We start from the raw sequence: 16,948 nt of genomic DNA, 5'->3' as shown, positions 1-16,948 counted from the left end.
TTTAGCTCTAAGTAAAGCATTATAATCTCACGTTTTATTGGCTTTCTTCCCTCCGACCAAACTTGAAGTTTTACATATATATCAGACATTTTCTTTTTTTTTTTTAATTTTTTTTTTTCAACGTTTATTTATTTTTGGGACAGAGAGAGACAGAGCATGAACGGGGGAGGGGCAGAGAGAGAGGGAGACACAGAATCGGAAGCAGGCCCCAGGCTCTGAGCCATCAGCCCAGAGCCTGACGTGGGGCTCGAACTCACGGACCGCGAGATCGTGACCTGGCTGAAGTCGGACGCTTAACCGACTGCGCCACCCAGGCGCCCCTATCAGACATTTTCTTATGTTTATTCTTCACTGTACTCAAATACCATCAAGCTTGATAATTTCTTTTCTTTCCAACCTCTAATGAAACCTTCACATCACAGATGCACACTACAAACAAGCACGTGCAGGGCAAGTATAGCACACTCTGTACGCACATATGTGCACACAGATTCTCTCTCACGCGTGCACGCGCACACACACACACACACACACACACACACACACACACTACAGTTGCCAACCAGCTCAAATGCACCAGACACCAGGGAAAACATATTTGACATGGCCATTATCTGGATTACTTTGCTTGAAGTTACTACCTCCCAACACCATTTGTCTTTGCCACAAGTAAGGTCACAAAGGCATGGATTCCAAAGTGCTCCTTTGAGGTTGAAACGTGCCCACAAACTGTCTCCTAATGAAATATTTAGAGGATACAACATAATTTGGTGGAAGAGAAAGAAGGACAATTAGAAATCTTCTATTCTAGCTCCAGTTCTCTCATTAACTAAAATCAGACATGTTTATTGAACACTAAACCACAGGTAACCAGTCAGTTGTCAAAAAAAATATTTTAAAAGGCCATCTCAGTCATAAAGGAGCATACAAGACATTTGGGAAGACAAAATTAAGGCATAAGTTAAACCATAAAATCCTTTTTCTTTTGTTTTGTTTTCTTAGGGTGTTTTTTTTTTATTATTATCTTTTTAAAGTAAGCTTTACATCCAATGCAGGGATTGAACATATGACCCCAAGGTCAAGAGTCAGATGCTCCACAGACTGAGCCAGTCAGGTGCCCCAAACCATAAAATTCTTAAGAGTTTTAAGATGGCAATTGATAAATGTAACTAGGCAATAGCATTTTTAAGAGACTGCTAAATGATTTCTATAAAATTATAGATCACAGGCAATTTACTTACAATTGGGATGGTTTGCAAACAGTGACGAGGAAAAAAATACAACTTATCTGGCTCTTGAAAGATTGATAAAAACTGAGCAGCAGGAATAAATATATTCTTTATATGTGCATGGTACTTCATAATTTCCATTGTGTTTTTACATACAACTTCTCAACCTTCCCAGTGACACCATGAGAAAGAGATCATTGATCACTCTCATTTATCAAGAAAAAACAAAATGCAGTTTAGAGCTGTTAGTGGCTTACTAAAGACCTGAAAACCTACACACATAAGCATTTATTCATTCCCTCCTCTATTCCACTCTACACTGATCTGAACAATTATGACATGCCACACACTGGCATAGGCACAGGGGACACAGCAGTGAACAAAGCAAAGGCCCTCTTCTTGTGGAGCTTACGTTTTGCAACATACACACTTGACCCTTGAACTGCACGGGCAGTCAGGGCCACTAACCGGCCCTGCTGCAGTCCAAAATCCATGTGTGACTTTTGACTACCCCCCAAACTTAACTACTAACAGCCTACTGTTGACCAGAAGCCTTCCCAAGAACACAGTCAATTAACACACATTTTGTACATTCTATGTTGTATTCTTACAATAAAGCTAAAGAAAATGTTTTTATGAAAATCACAAGGAAGAAAAAAACACATTTACAGTACTATACTGTATTCACACACACACACCAAAAAAAAATCCATGGTTAAGTGAATCCACGTTGTTCAAGGGTCAACTACAGAATAAATCTTGGACCGGCAGGGAGTAGGGACAAGGACACACTACACAAGTGAAACATTAAGAAATTTCTGAAGCAAGGAAGTGCATGATACATAAAAGAACAGGACACACAGCTTCATTACTGGTGAGGTTTGAGAAGGTTGAGTTTGAGAAAGATAGTTTGGTGGCATTCAGAAGCTGCTGAATATAATGTATGGCTATGAAGTTTGGACTGGATTCGTTATTCACTGAAAGGAATGGTAGGACTTAACCAATACTACATTAGTAATAATAGTATATCTATAGGAGTAATATAGTAGAATAGCATAGTGTAGCAATAGTTTATTATATATAAAATAGTAGTAGAGTAATTATAATAGCACCTAACTCTCACTGATGACTTACTACAGGAGAGGTACTCTCCTAAATACTTTCCATGGATTCACTTGTAAAATTACTGGATTTTTTAGCTCCAATTGCCCATGAGGAAACTGAGAACAAAGAGATTAAGTAACTTGCCCAAAGCCACACAGATAGCAGAGACAAGAAATGAACTGACTCTGCCTGTCAAGAATCCAAGCTCTTAGCCACTCTCCTTGTATTCATGGCACAGAACAGGGAGGCAGGACAAGGGCGGGGAGGCTAAAGGCAAGACCACTAATTCCTTATCAATTAAGTAACCTTGCCTGAGAGTTTACAGATTTAAATTTGGTGGCCATAGAAAGGCAAAGAGAGGAACAGACACAAGAGACAGGTAAATTGGATTTACTGACTAAATTTTTTAAACAACTGCAAGTTCAAGCCTAGAGGACTAGGAGAAGATACTCCTATCAACAGAAATAAAGAAGCCATATGAAAGAAGCTAACTTGGAGGGGGAAAACTGAGTGGTTTTCAACGTTTATTTTTTGGGACAGAGAGAGACAGAGCATGAATGGGGGAGGGGCAGAGAGAGAGGGAGACACAGAATTGGAAACAGGCTCCAGGCTCCGAGCCATCAGCCCAGAGCCTGACGCGGGGCTCGAACTCACGGACCGCGAGATCGTGACCTGGCTGAAGTCGGACGCTTAACCGACTGCGCCACCCAGGCGCCCCAAAACTGAGTGGTTTTCATGTTATCAGCCTTCTAGGAAGAAATGCATAAATGGACTCAGGGAAGACATCAATTGGAAATACTCTTCCTGGTTTAGACCTTTCTCTTTTGCAAGAGGATGGGGTTAGGCCACATGATTCCTGAGGTCTCTTCTGGTTCTATGACTATAATTTTGTAATGCCATAAGCATAGAATATCTTTCCTTAGAAAGTTTAAGATGGCATTTCTTAGCCATGGTAATCTTTAGGGATTTCTGCATGGACTTCTAAAACATTCTACAAACTTCCTCTCAAATGTGGTTTCAAAACTTCAACACCTATGAGCCAAAGAAAAACTTTAGAAGGGGAAAAAAAAAAAAAAACCCAACACACCATATTCTAATGTGTTTTAAAACATGAAGGGCTTAAAATAGGTGTTTCCCCTTGAAATGGGAGCCTCACTGACAAAATGACTCAAAAATGAGGTAATTAATTCAGGACCTTTTTTTAAGGTCTAAATTAACCATCCCCTATCTGCAGAAAAACACAATATATTGCATGAATTGTTCAACTACATACTCAAAAAGTTACATACTTCATCACAGCCAGCCATTAACCTTTCAACCAGTGAGCAGGAAGATGGGAAGAAGACTAAACAAACAAGAGTTTTACAAATGCAAAGATTTTGCTTTAACCCTCCTAAGACTCATAAAAGCCAAGGTAAATATTGGTATGGTTGAGAACCATGAAGAAATGACAACCACTGGTTGAAATATACACTCTGGTTTTACTATCCACTACTCAGTCTGAGCTGCGCTAAAAATACAGTAAAATATAGAATGAAATAGAGACAAACGCATCATCACATTCAGGGAGTATCTCCTGTAAGCTGCTTTCCAGGTAGCTGTGGATTCCACTAGAGGGCAACAGAGCGTGCTCAGAGAGCAACTTGGGCTTAAGGACAGTGTCTGGTTTTAGGTCACCAGTTCAGTGTGCAAAACAGTCTCCATTTCAAAACCACACTGGATCCCTGAATGCCTCTTATATTACCAAGCACTGTGTTCTGATAAAAGGACTCCTGTTTTAAAGTTAGTCATACGGGCATTTTGATTTCTTAAATAATATATAAATCCAAATATTTTGCCATAATCAAGTATCTTCCCATCAAACTACTCAACAATTTGATAACTTTCAAATTTAATAAAGTTTAAAAAAACGGAATGTACTGTAGCCTTTGATATTTTAATACTTAAATTTAAAACATGTAATGGTTAAATCAAAACACATAGGTAAAAAGTACACTAATAACACTACCATAATGTTAACTTAATATTTAATTTAACAGCTAGCATTTGAGCACTTACCATATGCCCTACTGTGCTGAGAAGTTAATACAGTTTTCCAGACACTAACCTTGTAAGATAAAAACTCACATTATATCCATTTTTCAAATGGGCAAATTAAGGCTAATAGAGACAAAATCTACCCAAGGACACATAGCTAAAAAAGGATAATGTTGAAACGACACTTTAAAATTTGAGTACCAGGTATCACATGTTCTCAGAGGCCAACTCACCATGACTAGAATCCAGGAGATTTTGGCACTTCTTCAAAATAAACCCCTATGATAGTCAAAGTGTAGGCAAGACAGAAACATTCTTTCATTGTACCTTACCACAGAATAAAATTTTACTGTTGCATATGTATTTACTTTTTGTAAAAACCATGTCAGTAATCCGATTTACATAAGAGAAGTTACACATTGCAGTATTTCAACTGCCTTCTACAAACAAGAAATACTAACAAGGAAAACAATCATACAAGTTCAATAATCAGGTTCTCACACTCAAAAAATATCAGCTAAAGATAAGCTTTGCAGGGGCTTTTATTTTTTTTTTTAATTTTTTTTAAGGTTTATTTATTTTTGAGACAGAGAGAGACAGAGCATGAATGGGGTAGGGACAGAGAGAGAGGGAGACACAGAATCTGAAACAGGCTCCAGGCTCTGAGCCATCAGCACAGAGCCCGACGCGGGGCTGGAACTCACGGACCATGAGATCATGACCTGAGCCGAAGTCGGACGCTCAACCGACTGAGCCACCCAGGCGCCCCTGCAGGGGCTTTTAAATGTCAGTCTTCAGACTTCTTAGAGTCATTACGTATAATAAGGAGAAACTGGTAAGTGACTATTACATAGCTTGGGTGTGTGACCCTGACATTATTCCTACACAAGACAAAAGCATGACACTGAAGTCCTACAGAGCAAGAACTCACCCAGTGAATGGAGTTTCAATTTACGGTGTACTTTGGAAAGAATGCACAGTGATCGACTAATCTGAAACATAAGATTTTTCCTTGTCCTACAAAATGTTAAAGCCCAGTTAGTATGAAACGTGTGAAAACCATCATCATTTTAAAAGTATAAAACAAAAGACACTGCATTGGTGTCCTATTGCTGTGATAACAAGTTACCACAAGCTTGGGAGCTTCAAGTAGCACAAATGTATCTTACAATTCTGGAAGTGAGGAGTCTGAAATGGGTCTCACCAGGCTAAAACCAAGAGGTCAGCAGGGCTGTATTCCTTCTGGAAACTGTATAGGAGAATCCATTCTTTCACCTTTTCCAGCTTCTAGAAGGTGTCTGCATTCTTTGGCTTCATTTTTTACAGCCACCAGTGGACATTCAACTCTCTCTCACATTGTATCTCTCTAATATGAACTCTCCCGCTTCCCTCTTTTCAATTATAAGGACCCTTGTGATTACACTGGGCCCACCCAAATCATCCAGAATAATCTCTCCCTTTTAAAGTCCTTAATCGCATTTGCAAAAATCCTTTTCCCATGTAACATACATCTCACTGGTTCTGGGGATTAGGAGTAGACATCTTTACAGGCCATTACTCTGCCTACTACAGACAGCACAGCATATAATTTGTGCATTCAGCAATCTTTCTGAAAAGTAGTTACTGGAATACAGAACGTATTCTCCTACAAAGCAGAAAATAGTTGTTAGACAAGTGTAGTCTACAGAGTCCTGAAAGTAGTAATCTGAGACCTGAAAAGAAGGATACAAGGGGTGGCAACACAGGTAAGACACCTTTATAATAAATTAGGTGCAGGCTTCAGGCAAAGAGAGGTGAATTTATATTTGCATGGTATACTACTTCTAAATTAATTTTGTTATGCTCCATAGTTCTATTACCTACCCTTTCTTAACAGTGGTGCTAACTATGTAAAAACAAAGTCATTCTTATTCATAATTCATGAGTTTTCATAACTAGAAATTATAAATACAAACACCCAACACACTACTTGGCACTTTGCAGAAGAACGAAGGAGTTTGGAAATGTGAATTCTAGTCTGATTCTGCCACTTACTACCTGTGTGATCTTCAGTATGTCACTGACAATTTCTGGGGCTATTTTCAGAAATTAGGAACAGGGATAATAAATAGCTCTCACCTGCAGGGTCGCTCTAAAGTAAAATAGAATATATAATCGCCAGAGAATTCTGGGACACTATTGGTGCTCCATAAAATGTTAAGTAGTTGTCATTGGGTGAATACGTCCATAGCCTTGGAAGCCAGAGAAGACGCATTAGTGTAAAGTTGTGAATTTTTAGATACTTATCCCAAAGAACTTAGATCATCAGACAGATACATAAAACAAGAGAATTTTAAGAATGCCTGTTATAACTGTATAATTCAGTTGCACCATAAGATTTTATACAAATATCAGTTACCATAAGATGCAAAATTTCAAAGCTGCTCCAGTAATATTTTGACAAAATATAGGAAAGATACAGTGCCACATGGTAAAAACTTGGCTCCCTGTGGAGGGGCCTCTACTGGGTAAGCAAGTTAACACAAAAAACCTCCCAAAGAGGCACCATGTAAAAGCACGTGCCATGCTGGCCCAAGGAATAATCAAGATAAGCTCCCAGACAAACCACTTCTGGGACCAGAAGTTTTGAAAGTCATTGATGTAAGAGCTGACTCCAGTATATTATCCCACTGTCTGATTGTGAGGATACCGTTTAGCCCCCAATTTCAGTTTTTACAGAAGTATACTGGATGGCTCTTCCTTAGCCTCACAAAATGGCCTCAGCCTACAGCACTTTCTGATTCTAAATTTGTTTTTCCTGCTTCATCCTCTCCAGCTGGGCCATCAAAAGTTCCTAATTGCCATTTTCACCTGTAGCGCAAGTCTTTCCTAGGAGTTGAGGTAAGTGGGCATTGGCCAAGGATTACTCACATCCATCCATGCCTCTTTGGGCTTGCATTCTATATTCTAAATGCAAGAGATTATTAGATAGTCAATTTGAAAATAGATGAACTATAATTTTATCTAAGCTTCATATTATCTCTAAGATAATATGGCTGAATTTGATATATCGCTAAACATTGAGAAGTATCACGTATAATTACTTCTTAATCTAAACTTTGAAAAAAGTAATAAAGTCTGGCAGAACCTTATTTCCACACTGGATACATAAACTATCAGACAATCTTAAGACTTCAGACAGAATGTCAGGGGGAAAAAAAACGGGATGCTCTTTTTCACTTACATTATTTTTGAAAAGGGCAAAGGGGAACACATTTTTTTCTGGCAATATCCAAAGTATATATTCTCATCTACTCTGCAAAACAATACCAATTAAGCTTCATGTATTTAATGCAAAAGCACATTAAGGAAATGGGTAAACCTTCACCCAGATAACACTCATCCTTTGCTAGGATTTTAACTGACTACCTCATTTTTTCACCTGATTCACTAGTGGTGAAGCCCCTTTAAAATAGAGATTACACAGGGGCGCCTGGGTAGCGCAGTCGGTTAAGCGTCCGACTTCAGCCAGGTCACGATCTCGCGGTCCGTGAGTTCGAGCCCCGCGTCGGGCTCTGGGCTGATGGCTCAGAGCCTGGGGCCTGTTTCCGATTCTGTGTCTCCCTCTCTCTCTGCCCCTCCCCCGTTCATGCTCTGTCTCTCTCTGTCCCAAAAATGAATAAACGTTGAAAAAAAAATTTTTTTTAAAAATAGAGATTACACATAATAAAAGCTGTTTCTCTGTCTAGTAAATGGATTATAGTTTAAAAGGGCACTGCCAGGAGAGTTAAAAAGTATTCTCTAAACGGAAGAGCTCTATAGGACAAATGATTTCCCTGAGCACTGTTCATGAAAACATCCTTCCTGTAATTAGGTCTCGCATGAGGCTGGGTGAGACATTTTCTTCTGGCCCTTCTTTTTTTTTTTTTTTAATGTTTATTTATTTTTGACAGAGAGACAGAGACAGAGAGAGAGAGTGCAAGTGGTGGAGAGGCAGACAGAGAGGGAGAGACACAGAATCCGAAGCAGGCTCCAGACTCTGAGCTATCTGCACAGAACCCAACACGGGGCTTGAACTTGTGAACCTCAAGATCACAACCTGAGCCAAAGTCAAACGATTAATTGACTGAGCCACCCAGGCGCCCCTCTTCTAGCCTTTCTTAAACTTGCTACTTTTTGACTTTTAATTTTAATATACCGGTCATCAATGAAATCTGAGAAGGGAAGACTTTCTTCATTAACGAACAGACCAAATGTCTAGACTATTTCAAAATAAGACAGTTGCAGAAAAGTAGGAAGTGAAACAGAAATACAGAAGTCAAAGTCATCCTTTAAATTTAGGAACTTAAATAATACGTTATTATTTACTGTAAGACCAAGCAATAAACATGAAGTATGCATCAAAATCATGTACACCGGGAGTCAAGTGTAGAGAGTAAAGGTTTCTTTTTCACTCATGAATTCAGTAAGTGTTCTTTGAGAATTCAGTTTCGTAAGAGATTGTACTGGATATTATTACTACAAGGAACACAAAGGAAATAAAAATCTTCTGGTCCATGTCCTTTAGGAACTTACAATCTATTCAGGGACATTAGTCCCTTATGAAATGAGTTATTATTATGCAAAGCAAACCAGCAAATCAGAGTTGAGTTTGCTCAACAGAAAAATAAGGGGAAAAAAATGGATAGAATGTTGGCAAAGACTAATGTAAATTTGAACAGTCCAAAAAGATCTTACAGGAAAGGAAAAATGTAAATTTTACCTGAGTTCAATAAATCACTTCTCCATATTCTGGTGCAATTGGTTAACACACACACACACACACACACACACACACACACACACACACACCTCCCTGAGTGCAGAAAAGCAAAAGAGAGAAACATAGCACACATAAATAGCCTAGAACAAACATCCTAAGGATGTACAGGAAGAGAAACTCTGAATCCAGGATCACTCGTAGAGGAGAGCTGGAGTTCAATTAGAGAGGACACCTCAACCATTGCTAAGAGGAGCCCAACACAGATGTAATATACAATGTGTCTCAACAGCAAAAATCCTGTGTGTGGCAACTGAATAGTTTATTCTCATATTTTCCAGTTTACCATCAGAAGAAAAATCTTACTAAAATAAGATATTTGCAGTGGGAGTATTCTCAAATAGTTGGCAAAATATGTTCAACCTTTTTGCAATAGTCAATTTAGTGGTCTTTTTTGTTTTTTTATTTTTTGTTTTACTTTAGCAATGGAAACAAAGACTATCACAAAAGACCGTTGTTTGCCAGCTGCTTTAAAAAATAAAAAAATTTCACCATAGTTCTTTGTAAGACTTTTCTCCCCACTGTATTCTCTAGTTTGAAACACATTCAAATCACAGGCATTGAGTTGAATATTTAGCAAGGGCCAAGAATAAACCCCAAAGCCAACAATGGCAATGAAAGCTCCAACAGCCTCAGAGCCTGACACTAATTTACTAAGACACATGAGGAACCCTTGGGAATGAAGTGTCTGCTAATTAGGCCACCATAAACAGATTCCCAAACCTTGACAAAGCTTTTCCAAGCATCTGATGAAGAACTTTGATTTATAGGCTGTTCAGGTGAAACCTGAACAGATGGTATCTTTTAACAATAACTGACACATGAGTTTGTTAAGGATCTCAATCTCTAGGAAACACACAGCTCTAAAGAGGAAAACAAAGAGGAACAGTTTTAGTCATCTACCTTATCTTTGTCTTCAACGACATCTGCCAAAACATCATCTGGATCCAGGATTCCTCCATCCGTGTATTCTAAGTGATGAATCTTCACCCAGTAGCCAGGATCCTATGGTAGAACAATCAACAAGTTTCACGACTTGAGCTTTTTAAAACTACATTTTAATTTTTTAAAAAATATGGGGCGCCTGGGTGGCGCAGTCGGTTGAGCGTCCGACTTCAGCCAGGTCACGATCTCGCGGTCCATGAGTTCGAGCCCCGCGTCAGGCTCTGGGCTGATGGCTCAGAGCCTGGAGCCTGTTTCCAATTCTGTGTCTCCCTCTCTCTCTACCCCTCCCCCGTTCATGCTCTGTCTCTCTCTGTCCCAAAAATAAATAAACGTTGAAAAAAAAATTTAAATAAAAAAAAATAATAATAAGTTGACTCATTAAAAATAGGCCCTAGTAATAAAATGTTTGAACACCATAAATAAATGTTACCTCTTTATTTCAATAAACATTTGGTATTTTTATCCTATTTCAGGTAAATCAGTAAATCAAAGTATACATATTTCATCAATTACCCTAGAAGATAAATCACCATGCAAAAATAAAGTGCCACTGTTATTTGACAAGGAATTTCAAGAAAGTTGTTATAACTTCAAACGAGGTAATCCCAAGAATACTTTGGGGGGGAAAAACGTCTTCTTGGGGGTACTCTGAAATGGGCTTAGAAATTCACACTCAGATTCTCAAAGCTGTAGGGGAGGAAAAAAAATCTAAGGGCAGAAATCTTTGATGGCGATCATCACTTTACAATCTATCAAGTGGAATGGGATAACCACTGATTTATCTTTTTAAATCTCCAGGCTGTATGCATGTCCTCAACTCCAAGATTTGAGATGACATCTGGAGCAAGGGCTCCACAGGGCGGCAAGTCGAACTGGGTTTGGAGCTGAAACAGTTCACTCAACCACAGTAGTGCTTTAGGAGATTTCCAAGTAATGTCTTAAAAAACCTACTCAGGAATGTAAGGACTAAGAAAAGGAAGTTATTTTCCTAATTCTATATGTGGCTACATACTCATGCTAGAACTCAGAATTAGATGATGTAGCTCATTGGGTTATTTACATACTGCCTATTTCCAGAAAAGATATGAAAGGCAACCATAATAATGAGACAAGAACATGAGCCAATGAATGAAGAAAAATATTAGTAAGTTTTTTACAGAATACCCAAGCTATCATCGATTTGGCTCTGTGATTCTCTGAAAGCTTCTCAAAGTGGGAAAATTTTGAGCTTTATATAAAGCACACAAAAAACAAATAACGTGCCAGTTTACAAGAAGGAAATTCTTCTAGGATAAACCCCTAAGCCTTTACCAAATGAATCTTTATAAAGGAGAAGAACTAACACAGCCCACAGAATTCAACTGCAATATTACAAAAGCTAAGAGAAATGGTTGTCACAGAGCCTCCCCTTTACCCGCTCCCTAATAAAAGGCAAGGGCATACTATATTAAATAAGAGTAAAGCTTTTAAAGCATCTATTCAGAGGGACACTGAAATGTGACCCAAGAACATAGCTTTTCAGTAATCTGACTAGATCAAGTCATAGGCTTAAAAAATCCAAAGGAATTCTTCTTAGATAGGCTTTTGACTTCAAAATTAAGTTTTCTATCAAGTATCTGACAAGCTATTCCAAGTAAAATGAAAGGAATTTCGTTGCATCTAATATTAGACTTATAGGTAGAAACACTAATGATTAGGAAACTTTAACTGCCTGGTTCTCTTGCCCTGAGAGATTGCCAAAAAAAAAAAAAAAAAAAGGCAGCCACTGTATAACCAGGTAAGAATAGCAAAGCACACCCATCGGTCAGATTCTTTAATCAGAGATCTAAACCAACTCAAGGTCAACATGCTATAAAAGGTAAGCTAAGTACAACAGACTAGATTCTAAATAAGGAGAACACCAGAGTAGGCAAACACTATGTAACAGCCACTGGACCGTACAGAAAAGAAAGAGCTCCCCCAGTCATCTTTGGGAATTCAGTCTTTTGGCTATGGCCATGCTACGAGCAACATAGTTTTTCCAAATACACCCAGGACTTCTAATTGAAATCTACAGGGTATTACATTTCCTTGTAAAAATTGCCTTCTTACAAAGGGAGTGCAACTTAATTAATTTCTATTAATGTCCATTGGGTTTTGATATATTACAACACTATAGATGAAATCTGTTGATTTTGACCATGTTTGTAAAAGGTGATGTATTATGAAGAGTTCTAAAGAGTTTGTTTTTTTTTTTTACATATTCAATTACTTAAAAGACCTCTATTAAGTTGTCTGCTTTTTTCTCATGCTCCGTTTGTAAAAGCAGATTTTATCACCTAAGATTGAAGTAAACAACTACTCCCAACAATTGCAGTGTAAATTAAAATATGCCTGTTTTCCTGCCTAGAGGTAGGAACAGAAAGAAGAAAACCAAACACTGCAATTTAAAATAGGGAAACTCAGGAAGTAACGAAGGACAGGATCTGATCAGTAGCAAAGGGAGCAGACAAGAGGCAGCTCCATGGGGCCGTTAAGTCCCACAGCATTCTGCTATCCCACACATCGGGCTCTAGGACGTTCTGGAAAATAAGCCCTAGGAGTTGTAACTAAGACATTTATTTCTAATGGTCTAATTGTGATTCGAAAGAGTACAGGATTTAAAAGTTTTGCAGAACTAAATCAAGTAATAAAGTTATTTTGATACATTTTGGAATAGTACATTCAATCAAAAAAAAAATTAAGTGAAATACATGGTGCCAGAATATAAAAAGACTGTTTGCAACTCTGACACTGCCATCTCACTTTGGCACTGCCATTTTATACACTCTAGCAAAGAGTAGACTAATGATGAGCACACACCTAATTCTGAACGAAAATAGACAAGTTATATGAAAGGAGCCTCAGTTAATATTTTACATGTCCAAGGGAGGTAAATCAACAAACCCAGCGCATACCAACTGTGATTTTGTCCCCACGGTATTTTCACCATAGTGCTATAGATCACTTTAAGAATATACGTACAATATTAGCAGCCAACAGCCATTATAAGACCATAAATTCACCCTGACTCCTTTATGTATGTAAAAATTCAACCATTACCTTGCAGTCAAGATTTTGCATTTCATTTACTTAGTTTTATGACCATCAGGAATAAAACTGATCAAATATGAAAAGATGTTCACACATGCATCTTGTTTCACACAATCATTTGGGAAAGTTTACTGTATTTTTCAGGATCATGACATTAATTTACCTCTCTATTGCACAAATATCTGTAATACATAAAACTTAAATTATTTCAAAAATATCTGTAGTAAAAGTGTTACACAATAAATCTTAGAACTTATACTCCTAGGTTCTTAAAGTATTGAAAAAATAACATAGCACGCATTGCTTCCTCTATTTCTGATAGTTCCTTATCATTATTTTTAAATAATACATACTTAATTACTACTAGAACTTTAAAACTAAAAATAGCCACAAGGATGAATTGGAAAAGGAAACAAAAATATATGCATTATGGAAAGAACCACAATTATAGGAAACTTATAATTAATCAATGCAGAAATTGTTCCAAATAGGCACGGATATTAACAGCAACAAATATCCTTCACTGTGGGTAGAAGACATGAAATTTGACCCTATACCTTAGAAAATCTCTATTAGCCAGAGTCCTGAAGAATAATAATTTTCATCTGCAATATCAGGAGGAATAGACTGAGAAGCCAGATACTAAGATGCTGTGACTACCAAGCACTGAGATGGAGTCAATCATCAAATGAGGGAAAACATGGATGTTTCTAAGCTAAATGCGTCTGGCCCAAAAAAGAGAAAAAATAGCCTGCAATGGCAGCAGGTTCAAAAGTGAGGCAAGCACTACAAAGAAAGAGCCAGTGTTGGAAAAGAGCTGTATTTAGCAGTGGTGACAATTACAGAGCTCAGTAATGCAATTGGTTTTTCGGTGACTTCATGTTGTGACACAAATAATTGTACCTGTTGGAATACAAGAACAATTGCAAAATTAAAGTTAATGGAAAGTTAAATATTTTCTGTGTAGAATTTAATTTCATGAATTTGGTGAAATATATCCATAAAATGACATTTCACCATTTGATCGTCAACATCATCAAAGCAGATAACTTTAGTGGTTACTATAGGGCAGGTGCTATAGGTACTATGAGTTTTATAGGATTAGCTTGTTTAACCTCGAACAGCCTCATGAAATAGTTATCAATCCATTTTACAGATGAGGAAAGCAAGGCATGGGCACGTGAACGGACTTGCCCAAGGGTAAATGCTTAACAAACAGCAGAGTCAAAATGTGTTTTTTAAACACAGCAAATAAGGGTTGGGGTTTTTTTTACTAATTAAAAAATATTAACAGAGGATTCTGGGTGTCTCAGTCCGTTAAGAGTCCAGCTCCTGATTTTGGCTCAGGTCATGCTCTCACAGTTCCTGGGTTTGAGCCCCATGTCAGGCTCCACACTATCAGTGTGCTTGGGATTCTCTCTATCTCCCTCTCTTGGTACCTCTCCCCTGCTCAGTCTCATTCACTCACTCACTCTCTCAAAATAAATAAACTTAAAGAAAATTTAACAAAAATCACAACTGCCTAAGAATCAGGCAGGGGATCAGATCCATCTCTGTTGCTGCTTAAGTATATGGATCCGGGCAAGTCATCACTACTCTGGACCTTAGTTCTTCATCCACAGTGAACATGAAGGCTCTCTGGCCTTCTGCACAACACAGCACATGCAAGTCACAGTGTAGAGGACATGACAAGGCAATAATGGAAGGCCCCAAAATATTTCCCTAAGTGTGTCCAGTGTTTTCCAGGTGAGAGAAGCTTCAGAACATAATTCCTCATAATCATGAAATTAAATGTTGGAGAAGAAATGGAAAAAGATCTTCCTGCTCAGAGCAGAGATGAAGCTTGAGGCATCAGAAGAGAATTATGAAGGTTTTCATCCATGCACACTTTAACTACTTCTATCATAATCCTCTGCAGTTATTCTCCCAACTACTCCAGACCAAAAGAGAGTATGGTGCCCCAGAACACCAGCACCCAGGAAGGAGATAGTAGTCAGAACAAGTGTAGAGACTGTTTGGGGACAGGTACAGAGCAAGAGTCTCTGAATAATCAACCACAGACAGTGTAGGGAAAAAGCAGTTCCTGAAAACGATGCCTAAGCAAAGCCTAGCAGAGCAGCACTGACAACTGAAAGGACAGAATGAAGCCAGAAAAGGAAGTAATAAATCTTGATATTATGAGCTGGCCCTGACTTCAGAACATGCCTCTAATTTCCTGAAAAAGATTAACCAAGAGTATGACAGGAACACAAGTGATGCCATTTTAATCATGTTTCTAAGGAACTCAAGAGAACTAGAATTGCAACAAGGGTTTTTATGCTGGGTTGAAAGTAATACCCAGCAAACTCAACAGAATTAAAAACCTCAATTTATATAAAAAATAAACGTGAATAAGTCCACCTGTAAATTTACTCCAGCTTTAAAAATCTATGAACCTACCAAAAAAAACTTGATACAGCCATACCAATGTCAGATAAAGGAGCCTTTAAGAACATTACTAAAGGTAAAGGAGAACATTTCGTGATGATAAAAGGATCAATCCAATGGAAAGAAAGCAATTCTAAACCTAGGTACCTGATAACTTCAATACATATGCTGCCAAAATGGACAGATATTTTAAAAATAAATAAATAAACAAATCCACTTAACTATAGAGAACAAACTGAGGGTTACTGGAGGGGAGGGGATGCATTAAATGGGTGATCGGTATTAAGGAGGGCACTTGTGATGAGCACTGGGTGTTGTATGTAAGTGATGAATCACTAAATTCTACACCTGAAACTAATAGTATAATGGGTGTTAAACTGAAATTTAAATAAATCTTGAAGAAGAAAAAAAAATCTTTAAAAGTAAATCCAAAATCACAGTGAGACTTTTGGTAGGAAACAAAGATATAAATCATCTGACTAACACAATTAACAAAGGGACCTAACCTATTTATATTCCATACGTATAAGACACCATATCCATAAGGATTAGAAAAAACATTCTCTACAAGTGCATATGGAATATACACCCAATTTCAAAAGTCCAGAATCACTGAGAATATGTTCTTTGATCAAAGTCAGAGTCAATTCCAGAAATACACCTATAAAATGCCAGGCTGTTTGGAAATACAGTTCCGAATAATCCAATTTGAAAAATAGTTCTTAACATAGAATAATTAAAACAGCATACAAAAAATTATGAGATGCAGCTAAAGCAGTGCTTAATGGCAAATTTATGGCCTTAAATGCAAATATGAGAAAAAAGAAAAGCTGAGCCCAAGAAGCTAGAAAAAGAGCTATTCAAACCCAAATACAGAGGGAAGGAAACAAAGAGAAAAAAACTAGGGGCACCTGGGTGGCTTGGTCAGTTAAGCCTCTGAATTTGGCTCAGATCATGAGCTCTCGGTTCGTGAGCTCGAGTCCCATGTCAGGCTCTGTGCTGACAGCTCAGAGCCTGGAGCCTGCTTCAGATTCTGTATCTCCCTCTCTCTCTCTCTCTGCCCCTCCCCCATTCATGCTCTCACCCTCCCCCCCTCTCAAAAATAAAATAAAAACATTGAAAAAAATTTAATAAAAAGAAAAAATAGAACAAAGTTGGTTCTATGAAAGGCTTGATAAAATTGGCAAATACCTAGCAAAACTGATCAAAAAACAAACAAAAAAAGAAAAAACACACAAATTTCCACTATCAAGGAAAAAGACAAGCAATACCATCTTAGATTTTACAACCATTAAACATATATGGTAAAAATTTAGACCTATAAAATTGGCAATGA

At 37.8% G+C, this 16,948-nt stretch overlaps 1 protein-coding gene across 2 annotated transcripts in view; it reads right to left on the bottom strand.

The window, feature by feature from the left end:
- PARD3B (par-3 family cell polarity regulator beta) overlaps window positions 1–16,948 on the bottom strand; it is a 1,020,722-nt gene that overhangs the window by 864,217 nt on the left and 139,557 nt on the right. For both annotated transcript variants that reach the window (XM_043577601.1, XM_043577602.1), the window contains exon 2: window positions 10,072–10,173. In XM_043577601.1, the coding sequence (XP_043433536.1) occupies window positions 10,072–10,173 (102 nt within the window). The remainder of the gene's footprint in view (window positions 1–10,071; window positions 10,174–16,948) is intronic.

Source organism: Prionailurus bengalensis, chromosome C1 (genome assembly GCF_016509475.1).
Source record: "Prionailurus bengalensis isolate Pbe53 chromosome C1, Fcat_Pben_1.1_paternal_pri, whole genome shotgun sequence".
NCBI classification, from domain to species: domain Eukaryota; kingdom Metazoa; phylum Chordata; class Mammalia; order Carnivora; family Felidae; genus Prionailurus; species Prionailurus bengalensis.
This window is presented reverse-complemented; position numbering and strand designations above follow the sequence as displayed.